This window comes from Diplotaxodon limnothrissa, linkage group LG4 (assembly GCF_057381915.1).
Source record: "Diplotaxodon limnothrissa isolate DT_005_m linkage group LG4, D_limnothrissa_male_GT1.1, whole genome shotgun sequence".
In the NCBI taxonomy this organism is placed as follows: domain Eukaryota; kingdom Metazoa; phylum Chordata; class Actinopteri; order Cichliformes; family Cichlidae; genus Diplotaxodon; species Diplotaxodon limnothrissa.
Genome location: NC_140599.1, coordinates 18,174,038 through 18,197,294, shown reverse-complemented (window position 1 = coordinate 18,197,294; position 23,257 = coordinate 18,174,038). Strand labels below are relative to the sequence as shown.

The 23,257-nt window shown below is 39.2% G+C and overlaps 2 protein-coding genes across 3 annotated transcripts; both read left to right on the top strand.

The window, feature by feature from the left end:
- Positions 1 to 5,955: 5,955 nt before the first annotated feature.
- pvalb8 (parvalbumin 8) lies at positions 5,956 to 7,655 on the top strand. Its single transcript, XM_085352373.1, has 4 exons — positions 5,956 to 6,016; positions 6,576 to 6,708; positions 7,245 to 7,354; positions 7,630 to 7,655. Exons 1-4 carry the CDS (start codon positions 5,956 to 5,958, stop codon positions 7,653 to 7,655), a joined length of 330 nt encoding a protein of 109 aa, XP_085208499.1.
- A 10,824-nt stretch (positions 7,656 to 18,479) lies between these two features.
- Positions 18,480 to 22,553, top strand: aimp2 (aminoacyl tRNA synthetase complex interacting multifunctional protein 2). Of its 2 annotated transcripts, none has more exons than XM_085352372.1 (4): positions 18,480 to 18,598; positions 20,039 to 20,251; positions 20,563 to 20,797; positions 21,694 to 22,553. In XM_085352372.1, the coding sequence occupies exons 1-4, from the start codon at positions 18,584 to 18,586 to the stop codon at positions 22,080 to 22,082; spliced, it is 852 nt and encodes a 283-aa protein (XP_085208498.1). In that variant the 5' UTR covers positions 18,480 to 18,583; the 3' UTR covers positions 22,083 to 22,553. The 2 variants fall into 2 exon arrangements, with proteins under 2 accessions (XP_085208498.1, XP_085208497.1); XM_085352371.1 differs by having other exon boundaries at positions 18,480 to 18,712.
- The last annotated feature ends 704 nt before the right edge of the window (positions 22,554 to 23,257 follow it).

Sequence of the window (23,257 nt, the reverse complement as noted above, 5' to 3'; positions counted from 1 at the left end):
CGGCCCCCCACCCCTTTCGGCAGGTTGTGTGTGAGACTTTAAATCATCAAACTGTAAATTATAAATTTTAAATTGTTATTGATCCCTTTACCCCTGGTCCTAAAGTGTATATTTATTTTCTTACTCTTCTTATATTTATTGTTTGTTTACTTGCACTGCTGTAACTGGAGCCTCGTTTCTCTATATACTGGACTGTATGTAGCGGAGATGACAATAAAGTTTACTTTGACTTCAGCAGCGAGCAGGCGCATCGAGGGCTCTCGCGCTCACTTTTCGTGTATAGAATTTCGAAAAAACATCGTTGCAAATTATAAATTTGTATTATAATGGCTGGTGTTTTCGTGTTTGTTGGTTTGTTTTTATTTTGTTTTATTTTGCAAGCTGGTTATTAGATGCTGCTCCAGCCAGCCAGAGAATCCCCCGCCGCCCCGCTCCTCCACCCTCTGCCGCAAGCAGCAGGCGCCCTTACTCCCAGCAAATGGACGATAGAAAACCGATCGGTGCCTATGCCATTCCCAATATGCGCTGGCTGATGTCGGGGCAGCATGAGTACGAGCAATTTTTTTTTTTTTTTGCCGATGCCCGTGATGCCGCCCCGGGCAACCGCCGTGTCGCCCGTATCTAAAACCGCTACTGTATATGTCCGTGAGTAAAACACGTACTGCACACACAGCGAGCACACAAGTGCAGCCTATGTAGTGTTCACAGTTCATGTAGTTCCACCCTACTGCCGCTAGATGGGATACGTTCTTTTTCAGCAACCTAAGCCAAAGCATTTAAAAAAGTGGGGTTGGGGCGGCAACATAGCAACAACTACAGTTGCAGTGCTGTAGTATTTACTGGCTACTTTTATTTACACATTTTAGAAAGTGAAATTGTACTACATAAATATATTTCAGTTATATATCAATTAAAGGAAATATTGGCTTAATGCAATGAAACGTACATTGAACTTTTGATTTGTTCTTAATTGGAGAATAGCATCGTTTAAAACGAATACCGACTGACGTTGTTTTCATTGTTTAGCCGACCTTTTGCATTGCATTTTTTCCTCTTTTTCTTGTAGTTTCGTAAACTTTCATTGCGTAAGACCCGCCCAAGGGGCAGTAGGATGTTAAAGAAATTACTGTTAGCTCACAGGACTAATGTCCTTGGTTCGAATCCACCCTTCTGCTGGAGCCTTTCTGCAAATTAACGTTTTTTTTTTGGCTATATTTAATGAGTGCGTGAATGTGAGTAGCCTATAAATGTTTGTTTGTGACTCTGTGTTAGCTCCGCGAAAGAATATTAGAAAATGTAAATAAATAAATAATTGCCCAGTAACTGTAGAGTCTGCCAGGTATCAGTACGACGTATGACATCATGTACCGGGTGCTGATAAAATCGCACCACTGCTTTTAATCCGGTGTCCCGAGTCTCGTTTTCACACACAGTGGATGATTAAGTTTCTCTTTACCTTTTCTGTGCTTCACTAGAACCTAACTGCAGACAGTCGGACATCACTTGTTGAGAGGAGAAGGCCCCATTAATAAGTTGGCAACTGGATTAGGTGGCTGACGGTGACAAACCGTCGGAGGTAAGCTTTTAGGATGCTGCTAAAGAAGTGAATAAGAGCCACTGAGCGCATGCTGTGTATAAACTTTGTTCACCACGCATTTAAAATAATATAATAAAAACACTAAGACTTCCCGTGCATTATACGACACACGGGAACACAATATGTTACACAGAGAATCACTACCTGCCCATCCTGATGTAATCAACATCTTTCATTTGCCACACATGAAAAATCTACCAAATCAACCTTTCCATCTCAGTTTTTATTCATTTATTTGATAAAAAAAAAAAAAGAAGGTCTGAACAAATAAAAGTCTGATCATTTTTGTGCACATGTTGGGAATGCGACGCTCTCCACTGAAAATGTTTTTCTTTGGGTTTGGAAGAAGGTGGTGGGGGAGGGAGTACTTTGTCATACCAAACACAGTACACGGGCCACAAATTTGACAGCAGTTTCACACCCTCGTGCTTTTAAATAATGTTTAAATGCGATCTTTACGCACATGTCGCGATACCTCTCCAGTGCAACTTTACCTGCTGTTCGCGTTCGCCAGCTGATGCGCGAGGGAGCGCATCCCTGCCAAGATTCGCCCCGTGCTTCAAGCACGCGTACGTTAAGAATCCGACTTCAACGTGAAAAGTGACCTCGAGGTATTGTGACCGTTTGGCTAGAATTAAGAATGAGGCTCGGTGTCGGGTTGCAAAGGTCTTGGGAATAATCGGGAAAAGCCGGATACTGTTTTGTATGATGTAATAGTTAGCACTCAGGGTTGTGGATCCAGGGATTTGACTTCAACTCTCCGTGGGATCTTCGATTAATTTGTCGTTTGGAGTTTTAACTGATGCTTTTCTGTCCACGTTGATAGCTTTGAAATTGTAAGTGTTCATCTCCAAACCACCCAGGTGCTGGTTGCTACATCTGTACAACTTCACCTCCCCCTTATCTCATGGAGAGATATAACCTTCTTTTCCGTGTCCTGCTGCAGTGACCAATCTCCCAGGGATGTGCTTAATGACCCTTGCATTAGTCTGTGTGTCAGACCAGGACACAAACGTCCTCGGAAAGGCAAGCCGACCTGGTCGTTTTGCAACTGGACAAATCGTACAGGAAACAAAATCCAATGTGCTGCTCTGACTTTGAGCAAATCACAAAAAATAAACTCTTAAACTGTAATTGATATGAAACTAGTGCTTACCGCTGTTGTGTTTTTTGTTTGTTTTTTCTTATAAATGAAGCACTGCACATTATGCATCACCAGGGGCGCAGCAAATAACTCTGGGCAAGGTGTATTAACTGTCTCTGTGGACCCCCTTCCTTTCCTCATTACAGATCTTTTTTTTTAAGCAAATTATTGTGTATACTGTATATAGCAATCTGTACTGACCATTAATGTTGCCGGTAATAAGCTGCTTCTATAACCCTAACCCTTCTTCCTGTGAAGCAGAAGACAGTCTGACAATAAAAACACTGAACCTACAACGCTGTGTGTGGGTCTTTTATCGTGTCACACAGATTTTTTAAAATTCCTTGTCTCAAGCCGCTCACTTCCAGCGATCAGCATTTTTTAGTAATTCCAGAATCCCGATTGGCTCTTAGCGCCTACCTCGGCTTTCTCAGGGGCAATTCCAAAGCTCTGGAATTGTCTCCCTCATCAGATTAGGTCATCTACCTCACTTACATTATTTAAATCCCAGCAGAAAACATGGCTCTCCTCATCAACTTTTTCAAGTTCAGACTAATTTTAACTAATTTTCCCCTACGTGTCTTTTTTATTATTAATATTTGTTATCATTATTATTTTATGTCACAATTTCATTTGCATAATTTTATTACTAGATTATTTTTAGGCCTCTGTCAGTGCGCCCCAGGGTGGCTGTGGCTACAATGTAGCTTGCCATCACCAGTGTGTGAATGTGTGTGTGAATGGGTGGATGACTGGATGTGTAAAGCGCTTTGGGGTCCTTAGGGACTAGTAAAGCGCTATACAAATACAGGCCATTTACCATTTACCATTTTTAAGTTTATGTTTTTCATTTTTATTTAAGTACTTATTTATTGATACTACTGAAGCATTTATGTGCAGTGCTTGTGCACTCTCAATTTAAATAGCCTTTTGGCTGACTCGGCATGCTGAAGATAACTTGGTAATGTTTTCTCCTCCATATCTTGGTTGCTTTTTGGTTATACCTGCTTTTTCTACACCCTTGTTGGCCAGTCTCCAAAAAATTGTTCCTCTCTACTGATTAGTGAGGTGTTTGGGCAAAACATTTTCTGCTTGCCCTCAGTTTTTCAACCATGTTCCTCTGTGCCCATCCTCCCCATTACCCTCAGAGCAACCTTCATTTTCCTCCCTCTCTTCACTTCCCTGAGCCATTATCTCATCTTATCGCTCACTATCTGCTACAAAGGCAGACCTCCAGAAGAATAAAGTATATAGGACTGATATTTACCCATTAACCTGCTTACAGCCTCGTGCTGTCATACTGTTTTCAGCCTGTTTGGTACTAAAGTACATGAGAGGTTGAGCCAGATCATCAGGGCATACCATACTATCTTGGTAATCATGAATGGTTAAACAAGTGTCTAAACATGTTTATGTTTACAAAACAGCAATACTAAAATTGCAGTACCTTGGTATGGATGTCAATACAAATGAATGCTTGGAATAACTTTTAGTTGCCACCATGTGAGCTCATGTTGTGTTATGTCATTTGGAAAGGGATGTGCTGCTGCTGCTTCTATGGCTGTTTCTGAAAGACTCATGCATTTGGTGTTAAGTTGTGCTGGGTCATTCTGATATAGGGTCACACCTGACATTGGCTCACTGTCTTTAGTAGCTGCTGACAGCTAAATCATTCTTAATCTGATAGTTGTGCCCTGCTCACATTTCTTTTAAAGATATGTGTTAACAGCCGACTTCCCACAGTTTGTTTTACTTCATTTCTTTCTTTCTTTTTTTTAGAAATAATATTTTTTAAGACAAATACAACTCTTTTTATGGCTTGCATGGGTCACTCCTGTCATTGGGCCCCTGATTATTACGCCCCTGTGCCTACATTGTCGCGGGATAGTGGCAGAAGGGGGATGACTGCCCGTCCCTTAATGAGCACAGTTGACAAAGCAGTTCAGAGACACTGTACCGGCGTCCCTGACATTCACTTCTGAGCATGTGTTTCAGGTCGCTTTAGATATTACTGGAGATGATGTGAGCCCCATTTAGCATGACCCCATGAGGCATACATGTGGACAGACTGCAGAGCATCATCTGCAGAGCAAGTTCAGGTGTTGATCTCTGAAATCATCTTTTCCGTGAAATCTTATTTTGCTTTAAACAAGCTAAGATGACATACGAAAAGACATGCGCAAGACTACAGCAAAACAGACTTTTAACGTTGGGATTCCCATACTTACTCAGATGTCATAAAAAGAGCATATTTTCAGAGGAGTACGGTGGTTGGGGAGTGCTGCAAGTAAAAGGATACGTGCATGAGAGGGTGGGATGGGGACCCTCTCAGAAACAGCAGGATAAGGAGAAAAGCAGCATTTACTGTATAATCCCGGAGGTTAGAGGAGGGACGCTGGGATAAAAGGAGGGAGTGGAGGATGGGAGGAAGAAAGCGCTCTTAAATTAATATGCTATTTACGAGGGCGTTACAGACGTTCACGTTCCGGTCTCTCTGCGCCTGGGCGTTATAAGTAGTAAAGGTTAATTAGTTAGCCGAGAAACTGGATCAGGGGCGGGCAGTTAGAATTTGATCCATAGACGGGTAACCCAAGCAATCCCCATTGTCACGGCAATCAGACCTATATAAATCCGTCTTAACGGACACCAGCCACCACATAACCTCATCTCTCTGCTGGATCGTCTACCTGGGAGAGAACCCCCTTAACACGGTGAGTTGCTGCGCCAAGTCGGGCAGGAAGTTAACTGCTTTTAGAAAAACTGAAAAGTTTTGTGTGAGATAATTTTTTTTAATTTTTGTGTGGTCGCCTAGTTGAGTGACAGGGCAAATAATTGCGTCCGTAAAAGTTGTGACTGACTCTCGCCGTAGGTGGCGGGGAAACAAGGGCAAAGCGAGAAGCGAAACGTTCATTTGATCATTTTTAATTTGTGGTAGGCTGCTTGAGTGGCTTAAAAAGGTCGCAAAGAGAAAACCTATCGCAGTTTTACGGGCTTTTTTTTTTTTTACAACTCTTTAAGATCGAAGTCTTTCATTGTGTAAGGATGCTGTTCCGTTAACTCCATGCCGTACTTTTCAGTAACTTCTCCGTAACAGTGTTTCCACTTGGGCATCTTTTGCCAGTCTGTCTGTCAGTCAGTGTCAGCTTAGAAGGTTTGTACTGCACCTGGCTTAATCTTAATAATTCACCATGGCTGTTCCTCCTGCAGGAATAAAATGTCGCTCTCATCTATCCTTTCTGCTGATGCCATCGACAGTGCTATCAAGGACTGCCAAGGTATCGTTTTCCACCAATATGTTTACAGTATGGAGATTTTCTCCCCCTGATATATTTACATTTAAAAGCACACACACATAAAAACATAAACAGAATACAAGGACACACATATATATTTATATGTGCAAGTAACTATGTGTAAAGCCCATAAATGGAAGACATAAAAAGTCTTGACATAAATGCACAGAAAATATATAAAATATAAAAGGTAAAGATCCCAGTAACTGGCCTCCCAGCGTCCAAAAAATAAAATAAAGATACAACATTTGAAACGGTGATTTTCTTCATGATGTGTACCCTAAATAAGAAGATTACATGTTTTATATCATACTTAATAATACCTTGTTGGTTGTATGTTATCATGTGTCTGTAATTTAAAGTCACATAAATAGTCTGAGGCTTTGCAGGTATTATAACAACTTTGCTTTAATACCAGTTTATTGAAAAATACCTGACATTACTCATTCATATATTAGTATTTACCTGTTTAAGTCAGTTTAATGAATGGAAGGCAGACTTTGGAGTCATCCACCAAACTCACTGTGATTTATTTCTCCAGCTCCAGACTCCTTCTGTGCTAAGAAGTTTTTCCAGATATGTGGCCTCACCAAGAAGAGCCCTCAGGATATAAAGAAGGTTTTTGGGATTCTGGACAACGATGCCAGTGGCTTCATCGAGGAAGAAGAGCTCAAGTGAGTGAGAAGAGAGTTCATAAACTTTTTCCCCCCCTTTAGTGCAGACAGGATTTAACAGAAGAAGCAGTTCAACTGGCTTCCTTAAAGCAAAATCAAATTCATGTGCACTTATTCTTTTAGAGATATGAGAGATTTAGAGAAGAGGATGCGCCTCAGCATTAATCTATCAGACTTTGGAAGGCTGACGTGAAAGCTGGAAGAGCAATTTATAATATTCTGGGAAATATATTCAAGTTGAACAATGCAGCACAGCAGTCACATATTTTTACCAACCCTCAGTAAAAGACAGACGCAAAAAGCAAACCTAAAGCACAACGAGACAATGTTAATATAAGGTAGGTCTTAAAGTGTGGGTGCTGTGGCTGCAGGATACCACACAGAGCAGCATCTAAGGCTGACGACTGAAGCCGGTGTGATAGGCCTACGCTTGCATTAAAATTAGCAACATTTTCACTTACTTTGCCTTTTATCCACTTGTCATTGAGGAGTGACTCTACCTTTGGATCGTGTTTGTCCCTGTTTGTGCCTACCAGGTTTTTCCTCCAGAGGTTTTGTCCCGGGGCTCGTGTTCTGACAGATAAGGAGACCAAGGCTTTCCTGAGTGCTGCTGATGATGATAGCGACGGTATGATTGGAGCAGATGGTGAGGCAATTCATACTGACATATAATTCCTGAATTTGCATGCTTGCACACAGTTTTTCTAGAACATTTGTGATTTTAGGTTTATAACTGGCTATACACTCGAGTCAGTTGCAAGCTGTTAACTTTGATATTACAACTGTGCCATCAAACTGTTTCTCTCTTCTGGTATAAGATTGCCATAGTTGCTGCACGGAAAATAATATTTTAATATATATATAAATAATATTTTTGTTACACTGAGCTACATCTTACTGATCCATGTTTTTCCTCAACAGAGTTCCAAGCCATGGTCTTGTCCTAAGCAGCTGGATTCCATGACTCCATCTAGATTTTTCCTCCTGCCATCCTTATCCAACTGCTTCAGGGGCTTTTACTGTAGTCAACCTTTGTCCCGCTAGTTAGATGAAGCCTGAATGGTCCAAAGATATCTATGTTCTTCTCTTATTTTTAAGTAGCTTTCTTCTAGATAGAGTCTAAAGCTGTATTGTTCAAATAAATGTGCAAATTAACAAATTACAGAGAAAAATAAAAGAATAAATCCAGGTCATGCATTTCTTTTCATTATTTATAAACAAGTGCAGATCTCAGTGTGTTTCAGTATGTCCTCTGCTTTGGGATGTCACAGTGCAGATTTGCAAGAACAGCAGTTCAAGCACTGAAATATTTTACATGCACAAGAAGAGCTCTAATTAACTCTTATTGTATGGGGATTTATACTGCATATACACATACCTGTATGGACACAACACACGTAAACACCCACTTACAATATTTCATTTACAGTTTGGAGGTGCCCTTTAAATCTTTACTTACCCTGATCACAGCAGTAAATGAGACAGACAGTGTCAGTGTCAGGTATATGAGAACTGACACAAACACTGTATGTACAGTACCACTGTAGTTTTGTGTGTGTGTGTGTGTGTGTGTGTGTGTGTGTGTGTGTGTGTGTGTGTGTGTCACAGAGAGAGAGAGTTTTAGAACCATAGAGCTAACACAGGGAGAAACCAGAAGAGGTGTCCTTGATGACCACCTGAGTGTCACCGTGGTTGGATTGGGTGACACCTGACCTCAGCTTTGCAAATAAACCCAGCTACACCTTGGTGCTGCTCAGGCTAGGCAAACAAAACACTGCACATGCTGCACATAATATGCGATACATCAGCTAAAATCAAGAGATTAGACACAGATAGCAAGAAAACAACCAGTTTTAAATAAGCACAGAAATTTGCTAAACAAATTAATTGGTGCACGTTCATTTGAAGCCAATGGGTAATGAGAATAGTCACTTTAGATGTGGGACAACCTGCCAAGCTCTCAGACAGAACTCTGGCCACCTTACAACCATCATCACAACCCCTATACCCTGAAGACTTTAAATAGCACACTGATTTTTCATTCTCTGCACTTATAGGATTTGGGGGATTAAAACTAACAGCCACCTCACTATTCTCCGGCCCGCTAGCGGCGCCAAAATACAGAGTAGCAATTTTTTTTCAGGGCTTCCGCATTAGTATCATTTTAATTATGTGTATATTACAGGAGGAACCTGACTATTAGAGCAGACACCTGCCACTCCGAACCACAGTATGGGGCCTACTCTGGCATTAGCTTGATGTCACAGTCACAAATGTAGTCGTGCAGTCACACATTTAGATGCTTGATTCACAGGTTTTTTTGGGACGAAATGCTTTTTATTCCTTCTTTCTCTACTGGACTCATACAGACCTGTTCTTCTAAAGTCAGGGACACTTACAGTTTAATAGGAATAAACACAGTATCAGAATAAACCAATAAAGGCCATGCAATTTAAAACTACACTTGCAAGACCAATCAGTACAGAGCAGAGAAGAAAAAAACATAACGAGATAAACAAAATAGTTAAGTCCAGAATTAAATGTGATAATCTGCAGTACTTTTTGGCATATGTGTAGTACAAAAAGGTAAAGGTGTGCTAAAGGGAAACATTTGAAGGTTAGACTGATACACATGAAGGAAATAAGAAATCAACCACTGGATTCAATTCAGTTTTATACAGCTTTGTTTGTATACTGTCAACTCGCGACTGTAGCCTCATGAATGATGTACGGTAAAAACACTACAATATTAGAAAGAAACACCAACAACCACATTAAGAAGCCCTTGGCAACAGTGGTAAGGAAAAACCCCCTTTTAACAGGAAGAATGCTATGACTGGTTGGGGATGAGGGAAAAGAGAAGAGAGCAGAGAGAGACAGGATAAAAGTGAGAACGAGCCAGATGTTAATAATAAACTAATGAAAGCAGTAATGGTGCATAAACACACAGGGAGTGAAAACAGATGAGTAAAGAAGAAATGTCCAACCCATTCTAAGAAGCCCCCCAGCAGCATAAGTCTATTGTGGCATAACTAAGGGAGGGTTCAAGGTCATCTGATCTACCCGTAACTATAAGCTTTATCAAAAATGAGTTTCAAAAGTAGAGAGGGTGTTTGTCTCCTGAATCCAAACTGGGGGATGTCTCTACAGTACATGGGCTTTTGAAAACTATAGGAACCACAACTTTTCCTGCAGCCTGACAGTGAAGTGCTCTGATAGGATAATATTGTCCTATGAGGTCTTTAAGACATGACGGGGCCTGATTATTCACAATTTTGTATCGGAGAAGGTCATTTTAAATTTATTTTTGAACATAACATTTAAAAGTATTATAAACTGTGCAAAGTTTAAAAAACTATAACCTTGACATCACTCCAATATGGAATTTAACTGGATAAATGAACAATTGTGTGTGTTAAGCAAACACATCAGCAGATATACTGTATTGTGACACGAGCACTGTACAAGCACAACAGCACTTGATTAGATTATCATGTAGGCTACCCTTAGCTGCTGTTATGAGATTTGAATTCTCATCTCTGCAGACGGGGGGTGGCATGGAGGGCAGACTATGATGGCTGATTGCAGGACAAGGTTGGGGAAGCCAGTAGGTAACACAAGCCAAGGGACACACAATAAAGCTGTGACCCCTGCAGGTCAAGAGCTGCGAGTGGTAAACAGGAAGGAAATGTGAGCCAACAGGTAGACGCTGACTGCTGGATGTGCTAGTGTGGGACAGCACTATAAGATAATGTGACACGCAGATTACGAGGACTCAAGGGCAGAGGGATGAAAAGCAAAATATGGAGATGTGTTTTGCTGAGAGAGAGGGGAGAATAGGAAAAAATGTCAAACGGCAGCAGATTGATGTTCTTTTGGCAGCACTATCATTGAAACTAATGTTCAGATGTATCGCACACACATTTAAATCTCCTTTTGCTGCATGATCTGTTGATGGGCAAACAGCACAAAACACCAAACTAATAAACATAATTTAAAGCAACATGAAACTGATGTTGTCTATGCCAAATGACTATTTCATCTGAATGTCACAGCAGAAATTGGGTGCATAAGATCAGACAACATATTTCTGATCTACTATTGTCCAGTTTTGGTGAACCTGTCCAAATTCTTGCCTCAGTTTCCTGTTCTTAGCTGATGGGAGGGGCACCTGGTATGGTCTTATGCTGATGTAGCCCATCTGCTTCAAGTCTTGAGCATTCAGAAATGCTTTGTTGCATACTTTGGCTTAAAGATGTAGTTACTTGTTACTGCTCCCTTCCACCTTGAACCAGTCTGGTCTCCTCTGACATCAACAGGGCATTTTCACCCAGAGAACTGCTTCTACCTGGATACTTTCTTTTTTTTTTTTTGGACCATTCTCTTTAAACTCTGAAACAGCTATTTGGGAAAATCCCAGATTAGTGGTCTCTGAAATACTCACACCAGCCCATCTGGCACTATACAAATAATTAAAATCACCCTTCTTCCTCATTCTGATGCTCACTTTGAACTTCAGCAGGTCGTCTTGTCCATGACTACATGCTTAAATGGACTTAGTTGAACCCATGTGATTGGGTGATTAGATATTTGCTTTAACAAGCAGCTGACCACAAGCACCTAAGTAGCATATAACCATATAAGCATATAAGTAAGTAAAACCTTCTCCAGCTGCAACATTAAAGTGATATACATTTTGTATAATGAGTACTTTATGTTCTTTATGCTAAACTTGTGGCTTTTACTTATGTAAAAGTAAAAATAGTAAAAAATGTTGTTTGATATAAAACAGTTTTAATGTGATATAATTTTAAAAAATCCTGGAAATGATCATGCCACTGACACGTTAAGATTAAGATACCAAACAAAATCAGATGACATAACTGCCAGATGAAATAAAGTAAGCAAGCAAAGTTACTTTAGCTGTTTAAACCGTTGCGTGTCTGCTACTACTGTACCTGGCATTATGCCTGGATTAGCCCTTTGGGATGGACACATAGGCTTAGCCTGCTTGTCTGTATGGCACCTCAATAATTGATGCCCTCGCTTCATTGTCACCAAAAACTCATATCAAGAAAGGAGTGTCAGGCTCACCTTACTTATTAAGTCTGTGTGAAACTTTAATGTGCACCCCATCTTCAACTGAAAACAACCTGATGTACTTGGGCAAACCAGAGACACTAAACCCTGCAAATATCTTCAGGATGTCCAGCTTCTGCTGTGAAAAATATTGTCCGCATTTTTGACTCATCCCCAGTCTTTTAGAACTTGAAGGTATCAGAGATGTTGCTACCTGATAGTTTGTGCAAAGAGGTGCATCGTAAAAGATTTAACCGCCGTGTTAGGATGACTGAACGGGCTTTGTGAGCTCTGTGGAGGAACTCTATCCATAATGCAGGGGATGACAGCATTGCCTCTGTTCCCCAACAAGCATTATTTCTAAGCCTCTACTCATGATGTCTCTGTGAGGCTTCTTTAGAGGAAGGTGGTTTCTTCGAATTTATTTCCATACACAGTTCACATAACTGGTTGGCAGTTATGTTAATCATATTTAAAATATAGTTTAAGGTGTGTGTCTGTTAGCTAGAATAAGGCAAGTGTGCAATTTGAACTAAAAGCTACACCCTGTTTAAACCACCGAGCAGCTGTTGCATGTGCTGACGCATCCTCAGACTGATTAATGGCTGTCATGAAGAAGTAGACAGGTACTTTGTAGACCTTTTCAAGTAAGAAGGCACAATGAGATAAGGTGACGACTGTGATCCAGGACAAACCTAGAGGCCCAATAAAGAACGCTCGTGCGTAGGAGTTTGGTTAGTAAACACATTGCAACATCCGTAAGTGTCAGTAGATACCAATCAGCTTCAAAAAAAAAAAAAAAAAAAAGACATCCAGAAACTCAGACAGTGCTTATGTCTCCATCTGAAACTGAAATTTGGATACTTTTTTACAGCTTACTGTATACACCCATAAATTATTGCTTATATGCTGATCCTTTTGTATTATTTTGTCCTTTTAAAAGTCTGTGATTCTTGGTTAAATCCTCCTCTCCGCACAGCCATACTCACCACAGCTTGGACCTGGACAACCATGGGGAAAAGCACTGAGTGAAACTAAATTAAATTCATGTGATTTTTGAGGGGAAGACCACCAAGCATGAGTTTTTAAACTTTAGTTTACTGAAATGTATCCTGTATCCTAATGTGAGAACTGATGCTATGACATGATCAATTTGTTCTTTGACCTAAATGCACCCCTATTCTGAAGCATGCACTACATTTATAAATTGTTATTATAAGCATCTCAAAGCAATCATTGCCAACTCTTCATTCCCTCGTTGTTTAACACTGTCAGCTGCTCAGCAGGACTGGGCCTAAGTATATGATAGCACCTACCTTAATCTCATACTATCTACAGCCTGACAGACTCCCTTGTTCAACATGACTTAAAAAACCACTGTGAACTGTCAGGTTTCAGTTCCTCCTCTGAAAAGAAGAGACTATAGTCTCAATTTCGAGCTCAGGTCTTATAGGCCATCAGATCTGACTATTACATCAGGATTAGTGCCAGGTTTGCATCAACACCACCCCACTCCTTCACCTCAACACTCAACCCCTTCTTCCCTCTCTGTTGTCAGACTTCAGTGAATAGTGAATTATTCAGGATTAACAAGTAGTTGCAACATTAAACTCAATCGTGCTGTTTTTCATTAACCATCTCTGGGGGCAGTGGCTGGAGAGGAAAGGATGCTGCTCACGTGTGAAACAGAGAGGTGACAGTGAAGAAGGTGACTGCAAGGGGACAAGTCAAAGGAGAAGCTTGGTGTGCGTCAATGTCGTGGGCTCCTCGACTGCTTCCTGGTAATGGATTGTATTGCTAGGTTTGACTGACGCAAAAGATCACCTGAGATCGAATGACACTGGCTAGACTTGGCAAATTGATTTTGATTGGTGTCACACGTTTGATGCTGTAGAAATAAAGCTGGGGTGTTTTTTGTTTTTTTAGCCCGAGATTACAAAGGTCCTGGTGTCGAATGAGACACATACAAAAAAGGAAACAACACATAGCACTCACATATTCACAAATGAAAAATGTTGAACAAATAGTTAAAGATTTCTAGAGACATAGTCTGTAAGAAAAACGGTAAAAATCCTATCATTTTGCCAGGACTATATTGCAAAATGTAGTCACCATACTATAATTTATTTGACAGTTTTATACTATTTTATTTTACAGGAGGATTTTTTATTTTTGTCAGTACAATGTTCTAGTTACAGCATTTAAAGAAATAATAGTTTAAATTCTGCACTATCCATTTAGTGAGTTTGTTTTAGGCAATTTTTACCGTAATTCTGTGCTTTTACAGTATATATCTAGTTTTACTGTAACGTTTACAACAGATTTTTACAGTAATAGTGTAATTTCCCCAGTAAATTATTTTGTGAAAATGTAGTAGCTGACATAACAAATACTTAATACTCATCATGTCTATAAGTGTCCCATATGTGTTGTAGCATTTTTTTAAATGTTGACATTTATTTAAAAGATAATGTTTACATTTACAGACATATTAACAGTCTTAATATTGTTTTCCTAAAAACAATGATTGCATTTCCCACGGAAATGCAGTGTATTAGTGGAAAACCCTAACAAAGCCAGCTGCAATCCTACTGGTGAGGAAACATTAGATCCCTAAAATAATTCAAGAAGCAAAATAGAGAGAGTGACCAACATTTTAAAAACAAACAAACATGGCAAACATCAAAAACTTGTCTCAAAGTGCATCTCTTCAATACATTTCTTAACACGAAAAGCACACCAGCTCCAGGTCCTGATCTGTAGCAGTATCAACAACAATGAGTTTAAAAGAACAAAGAGGTATAGCGAAAGGACAGGCAGATGAATGAATTACAGTAAGTCCTACATAATGGGCAGAGATGCCCAGAAATTTTTCTACCCAGCCTCATCCTCTCGTTCTTCTGCAAATCGCAGAATGCTTTGCTGTTAACAGAATGTTACCATATTTTTGAAATACATTCAACTTTCTGTAAAATCACTGTAATGATGAATTAAATTTACACCATAGATAGATAGATAGATAGATAGATAGATAGATAGATAGATAGATAGATAGATAGATAGATAGATAGATAGATAGATAGATAGATGCTTTAGCTTTAAATATGCATTTTTAAGCTAAAAAGTTAAGAAATGTTTGGCATAAATCATTGCTCCCATTTTTTTTACTTAGTATAACCATCCTCTCATTTAGATACTTTTTCACATTGCTCTTGCAAAAAAAAAGTGTGTAAACTATCTTGAATAAGGACTTATGAATACTGAAAAAAGCACAATAAACCTAGAAAATTAGAGGATCAGACAACAGAAACACAAGAGAAATATCCTATATAACAATATTTCTGCAGCATATATTTCTGTAGCCTAATGAGTCAAAACGTTATGAGCAGCTAGTCTGTTGGCTACTGACCACCTGCAGTAAACTTCTATGAGAAATTATACCATGGCGCCCTCTACTGCATATCAAAACGAGTGGATTTAATATACTTAATCTGATGTGGCACAGTCTAGATTATTTACTGATTATTGAGAAGATTAAATAACAATTTTGGTTAGAATAATAGTCATGTTTATTACCAAATACCTTAAATAAGCAATATCTGACCAATGTAACATCAGTAGAGATGCTTGAAAATACTTGGAACTTTGTAACATCAATTTAAGCAATAAAATGAGACCTAAGTAAAGGAATGATGGAGACAGAAATGATACACAGAGTCAAACAATATATAAACAGAGCTAATAGGTTCAACAGTGGATTGATTGCCAGTCATCTGCATTGATTCAAAGAACGTCAGATGTTTTCAATCTGTAGTGAATTTGGTCACATTCGAATTCATAGTGGAAGTAAGAGAAAGGAAAATACTCATACAGGCCTATAGTAACTCACTAGGTCTATCAAAACCTAAAACGGGAGCATTTTTAGCTTGTTGAAATACTGTCTGATAATTCATCGTTGCTTCAACATCAACATTTGAGGAAAACATGGTCTTCACAGCACACTGAGGAAGTTTTCAGTGGCTACAGATGGAAGTAGTTACTGGGATACAAAATAAAGTAGAAGAGGTAAGAAGCAGGGGATCCAAAAAGAAAGAACAGATGTTTATTAGCAGATTAAGAACTCGATGCACTTAAAGAGTTCAGTTTTCACGAGACACTGTTATCATTTTTGGGAAACACAAACATTAAATCTAATCAGTATCTTGTGCAGAAAATACAAAGATGTAAGAAGAGATATGATTTGAGGGGCGAAGGGAGATGGGAAAAAGAGGGGATGTTTCAAAATATGCATCAATGTGGGGAATCAGTAGAGAGAATGAAGCTGATCTTTAGAAAGCATGAAAATTTAAAAGCATTTGGACTTTTGTTAAAACTGTACAGAAAGCATTACGCAAAGAATAAGAATGGTGGGTGGCTATGCAGAAAGGGCCTATGATGCAACTCAAAAACATTAAGAAATCCCAACTGATGTAAAACTCTTAGATGTAGAAGAAGAAGAGCTACTCTTCAGGTACTGTTGCCTCTAATCACCACCTTTGTTTGTATTCAGAACTATGCAAAAGTCTTGAGCCACTAATTATTTCTTCATATTTCGTCTCCAAAGAGCCAGAATTTCTTGTAATTTTTTTTTACAAGTATACTTTCTGAAGCTCCTTCAAAGTATTTTCTTTGGACATTTCACTCATTTTAGGTCCAATCCTTGTACCTGACCCGTTTTGTTTGTTTGTTTGTTTGTTTGTTTGTTTGTTTGTTTGTTTGTTTGTTTGTTTGTTTGTTTGTTTGTTTGTTTGTTTGTTAAGCCAACTTAACACTGACTGAATTATTCACGCAGAAAAATGTGCACCATAGAATTTTAAATCAATGGTGACAAAACTGATTATCATTCAGCCATCTTTTGGCTGACATTTGAACATATCTGATGTATTGTGCTCTCTGATATGGATGGGTACAGTGTTTTAAATAAATGCAGACTGGCCAAAAGAACTGTTTCTCAAAGGATTAATACAATCATGTCAAACAGTCAAACATCTTGTCATTTGTGACTTCTACTTATCCCAGTGATAAACAGAGTAAATGCCTGTTTATGAACCATTTTCTGTACACATGACAAACATTGATGTATTTAACAAGATTTTCAAAGAGGAGTAAACTGTACTTCTGTAAAATTAAACAGTGGCGATAAAAACATGGCCAGGTAATACGTCTGGAAAGCATCTGATTGGGAACTGTTTCATTTTTCAGCAATTAAAATTAAACCACACAATGGAACATTATCAGTCCCTGACTGTCCTTTCTGGAGCATTATTGAAGCAGTGTGAGATCATCTTAACAGAACACAAAATTAAAGGCATCCACTACTTGGCAAAACAATCAAATAAACCTTTGCACAAAGATGAATAAAGAGCTAAAAGGATTTTTGCATGTAGCTCAGTCTGTTGCAACATGAGGTGTCCTGTGAGAAATTTCTGCTCTAATTAAAGCCATACAACCCTCTTTGAGTTCAACAATAATAGTTTTCCCCTGGTCTGAGAAAGCTCTGCATAGCAGGAACTGACTTATGTGATAGTAATTATACCAACAGACTTATAATCTATCCTAGTTCCTTAGAAAGAACAGTATTATGGAGGAATTTAATGTTGAAGAGGTTAAAGTGCTGAGAAGAAAGTATATATCTCTCTCTCCCTCCTTAGGTGAAAGAGACGAGCTTCAATATCCCAAATAAGATTTACCCATCTAATGAATTCTCATATCTGAGATTTAATTTGGATGTGAATAATTATGTGTTCTGTGAAAATGATATTGAAAATTAGAATAACGGTTTTCCATTGTGAATCAGTGCAGCCTCTCTGGAATAATATGTGCAGCTGGTAAGAAGATTGAATTACCACATTTGTCAGCAAAAGCAATCAGATTTTGAATGTGTGATGAAAATTGTAATTTGGACTCTCTTCGTTTTACTAGGGAAGTGTTTTGCTTTTTTTTGTTTGTTTGTTTTTTTTAACATAAATGCAAGTTTTGTATAGATTTATGGCTGGCCTTGCAGTAAACCAGCTGAAGCCTGTAGTTGAAAAATCCTTTAAAATATTTTCTTTATGGAGTGATTATAATTAATTTGACATAAGCTTTTTAAAAATATATATTTGATTTTTCTTAAAATTATTTTCTACATTAATTCATTAACTTTTTTCTTCATGATCTAATATTGTCATATAAATTTTGTTTTATGAATAATGAAAGTGGCTCTTTGGTTTCTATTTCATGGAATCCAGCATAAGAAAAATAACCTGAAAAAAAACCCCTCATAAATAAAATTCAGTGGTGGGTTGTTATCTCACAATTTTGATGTTATTTTCTCATATGTTTGACTTAGTAAGTCGAAATTTTGAATTCGACTTATTTATTTATCTATTGTTAGAAGCTGAAACATATGTAAGCTTTTTTCCCTGTATTGTAAATACAAATTAACGTGAAACTGAGAAAATAGCTTGAAATTTTGAGTTGTAGAGTCATTGTCAGAAGTTTATTATAACAACTGGAAATTTGGCTTATGAATGGCTAATAATAATAATAATAATAATAATAATAATAATAATAATAATAATAATAATAATAATAATAAAATTAGAAAACGGAAATAAAACGTCTTTTTGATTTCACCGGATATGACGTCACCCCGGCCTCTTTCCCGTGTCACCGTGAGCTGTGGTAGTCCCTGCCGCTGCTGCTGCCTGTCAACAAGACTTGTGTGTCCGGGTTTTTGTTTTTAGCCTTTTGTGACACTCTGTCTTCCACCACCATGCCCATGTACCAGGTAAAGCCCATCTGTGGGGGTGACATAAAGATTGATTTGCCCACCTGCATGTACAAGGTACCAAATATCCACGCGCAGCAAGGAAAAAGCTGCACCCCCGAACACGCGCTTCAGGTAACTAATCACATTTCGAAGTTATAATTTTATTCTTTTTATTATCATTATTATTATGATTATGATTATTAACTCTTTCGCTTGAGCTATGCTCCTCTCCCTGTTCGTTGTTTCCATTCATAGTTGCGCTTCTCGGACGCGATATTAGCTGGAGCTGTCTGTAGCCGAGCTAGCTAACTTAGCTTGTCAGGGAGTAATCTCAGTTTTAGGCTGATGCAACAACTACAGCGTGTCTCCGCTGTTTTACATCAAGATTATTAAACGGCATGCAGTAGTGAAACGGTTCGGTTAGGTTGTCTCCAGTCTGTGACATTGTTTTTAATGTAATCGATCAGGATTGTGTCTTTATTTGAGACCATTCTTCATTTGTGGGGGTGCACCGACCGTACTGTTTCATCTGCAAGTTCATGACACTGTATTGGGGAAATTGCAGCAGTCACGTTTGGTTACAAACTTAATGTTATCATAGATGTAATTATCTCATCGTTATAGACTTAACTAGGCAGCTATATACCAGCAAGTAATATTGAACCCATATTTACGTGTTACTGAATAGTCATCTTAATTAGAGATTTTTCATTTTAATTAATTTTACTGTTGGTTAATTATAGATTTTTCTTGTTTGATCATCATGGAGGCATGCTATTTCAGTGGCTGGACCAGTTTAGATCCAAAATGGCCAATAGAACCAGCTGTAAACCCCCCATGGTTTGATAGTGTAATATTTTTGCTTTCACTTTCAGCATCTGCAGTGGAGCATAAACGATTCTGTTGATTCATGACTCACAGCATGGCTTTCATGAATGTATAGCATGTTTTCTTTGCACATTTCAATGATGTTTATGTGATGAGATTGAGGCCATGAAGAGAATTTGAACTTCATCTGTCCTTAGAGATTTCTGGTGTTATGCATTAACCAGACATATAAACTTGTAGTCAGACTTCAGATAGATGTGTAGTCTTTGTGTATCTTGAAAATAGCTGACTGAGTAACCACTCAGCTCTGTTTACCTCTGCAGAGTTGAGTCACCACAACATTTTGATTGTAAAACTGATCAAAATTTAGTTTAAAAACAACAAATTAAGCATACTAAAAGTATAGCAAATTATGGGCCATTTTTTTCCTACTTTTTTTTTTTGTCAAAGCAGCTGTTAGTAATTACTACATGGAATGACATAGGAGCTTCAAATTGGTACCATAGGTGTGCCTCATAGGAGGATAAGGGGTAGTCGCCAGTATTTGTTTGCTTTACATTAGTCATTCATGTGACTGGGTGGTTTAAGCCAGATTCAGTGTTGTTTTTTGTTTTTTCTGTGTTGCTTCAGAATGGCGAGGTGGACCCAGCCGTCAAAGCTCTGGAGGCCCGGCAGGATGAGATCATGAGAAAACTCTATGAGCTGAAAGCAGCTGTGGAGGGCTTGGCCAAGACGGTGATGACCCCTGATGCCGATCTGGACCTGACAGTCAGCAGCAGCCTCTCCTCCCAGTGCTCCACAACCTTCAAAAACACCACAGACCTGGACACAGTACTGGGCAAGGTATAAAAAAAAAATCTTTTTTTGTCTTTTGTTTGTCGCTACTGGTAACATTTCTTTCAAACTACTCACTGGCAGTAATTTTAACTGAATGCTTTACTGTTACTGCCTTTTCTTGCCAGTAGTAGTAATCTCTTATCCATCTTCCTGATCACATCTCCTCTGTCATTCCAGGTTTTTATACTGTTAACCTGCTCAACCTGGCTATAATTGAGTTTACCTTTTAAGCCTACCTTAGGGTATAGACTGAATATTAGCTGTATGTGCAGGCTGTAGTGGTGTCATAATAGCAGAGCCTATCTTTATGTGACCAGGATCTCGGTGCTCTCCGTGATATCGTCATAAACGCCAACCCGGTGCAGCCACCCCTGACCTTGCTGGTGCTCCACAGCCTGCTCTGTCAGCACTATCGAGTGCTCTCTACTGTCCACGTCCACTCCTCTGTTGCCAGTGTGCCACCACAGCTTCTGTCCTGCCTCGGACCACGGCACACAGACAGCTACGCCCGCCACATGTTTCAGCTGGGCTTCACCCTCATATGGAAAGATGGTGAGGTCACCTGGGCACTTTTGCACATTATAATAATAATAATAATGGATTGTTCTGAGTGTCAGATTTGAACAGTCACACATGCTTGAGGATGTTTTTCTGGTTTCTTCCAAAGAATCAGTTTAGAAATCCTACTTAGAAGTTCTAGAAAGTCAAGAACCTAAAACAGTAGTGGTCATATGTTCATTGTACATGGCCCTGTGTCCTTGCTCACTTTAATGTGCTGGTGCAAGGCAGTGCTGATACAGTTTAATTTGGATGTAATGTCTTGTGAAAGTATGTGGGTGGCTTGTTTCATAGAATTCTAGTTTTTCTAATACTATGAAACCAATTATCATATCATAACCACGTCAGGGTATTTTTAAAACAAACAAAAACAACTGCAATCAGACATAGTCTTCTGAGTAGGCGTTCAGCTACTTTATTCTTTAGTGTATAATTAGGAAGCAATGCGTCATTTATGAGATGCAGATAATGAATTCATTATCAAAAACACCTCAGTTTTCTAATGCAGTGAAGTCTGGGAATGCTGCACGCCCATATTGTGACTTACCATCAACATACTTTGCTGTTTTGTATATTTGACTCTTTACTTGAACTAGAAAAATTAGAAGCATGTCCTATTAAAACAAAAATTGTACCCATAAATCTATCAGGAAAGTGTTTACTGAGGTCAAAGATCCAGTGAGTAGTTGAGTTTTGTTCCCACAGACTCTTTTCATAGAATCTTTTTATACAGCCGCCCCCTCCTGGTCATTAGAAAGAATGTGGGTTTATGGCACTTAAGTGTTGGTTTCACTTTTTAGACCCATGCCCTACAAAAGCAGATGTTTTAATCTTTATATTGACACCATTTGTCTAAAAGTTATGACCTCATTTCTCTTCTGCATCCACAGTTCCTAAACCACAGATGAAGTTTAGCATCAAGAACATGTGTCCCATTGAGGGTGAGGGCAACATAGCACGCTTCCTCTTTAAGCTGCTTGCCCCCTATCCCAGTGACCCCGCTGTTGCTACCCTGGTGGACAGCTGGGTGGATACGGCTTTCTTCCAGCTGGCAGAGGGCAGTGTCAAAGAGCGATCCACTGTTCTGCGGGCCCTAAACTCAACTCTGGGTTCCAACCCCTGGCTAGCCGGACCAGAGTTCTCCCTGGCTGATGTCGCCTGCTACTGCTGCGTGCTGCAGAGCGGCTCGGCCTCCTCATCTCCGGCTAACGTCCAGCGCTGGATCAAGTCTTGCGAGAACCTGGGCCACTTCAGCCATGCCAAGCTCCTTCTGAAATGACTTGGGCTGTTCCAGGACCAGACACCAGATGCAAAGTGAGAGAAGGGCATTAGAATAATAAAATATATCCCCGCCATGTCTGAAACACCTCCTGATGCTTCCTTCCTTGCTCTAGCGTAACACTGAACTGACACAGATGAAGTAGAAGCACTATGGCAGATGGGTAAAGTGACTCAACGGTATTTATTTTTGCCATGATGCTATAGAGAGATCCTAAAGCTGCATTTTGCAAGGGAGGAAGAATAAGGAGATGGTATGGACAAGGGTTTGGTGATGGGTTCAATCAGTGATACTAACGGAGGTTATTAGACAAACACACACACACACACACTCTACACCTTCCACCCACTTTGTGCCTAACACGACCCTGTTAAAAATGTGTGTGGTGATGGGTATTGCTTGTTGTTTTCAGAAGTAATACTTTGTACCATTCGTGTGTTTTGTTTTTCTGAAATCATTAAAACTTCTACTTTCTACTTCAAACTTTGTGCCCAGGTTTGATTTGTTGCACTGTTTGATCACTTCAAAAACCATTTCACTCCAAGTAGACAAACGGCTGGCATTTACTGAAGTGCACATCTGTGTCTAACAGGTGGCAGGAGTGACATTAAGTGACAGAAGATAATTTTCTAGCATGTCATTCATCAAGCTTATTCAGATGTTTATCATATCCAGTCAAACAGAGGTGCACTGAACCAAAAGGGTAGAAAAAAACACACACAAGAACTCACTTCTTTGCTACAGGAATAGATTCACACTTACTACCAATTTAAAGTCAGCAACTAACCTAAAATGCATGTGTCTGGACTGCATTTTAGGGCCCCTAAACCCTGTATTGATCAGTGCATATTTTGCGTCATCCAACCACATATTAACGATACAGAAGCTGTGATTGAGCCTTTAGTACATTTACACACTCTTCCTGGGTTCTCTACAGGTACTCCCAGCTTCCTCCTACAGTCCATAAACAAAGACCCCTGAACTCAGTGCAACTCCAGATACTTCTGTTTCATTTTACTTTGCAGCAGCAAAGAATTGTTGCTTTACTCTTTAATCTACACTCCTCCAGCTTCTTTCTCTGCAATCAGTTGTGTAAGCTGTTTTTTCTCCCTATCAGAAGCTGCACTATGGAACAGAATCCCAATTCAGAAGAGAAATAGGTTTTCAGTTTTCAA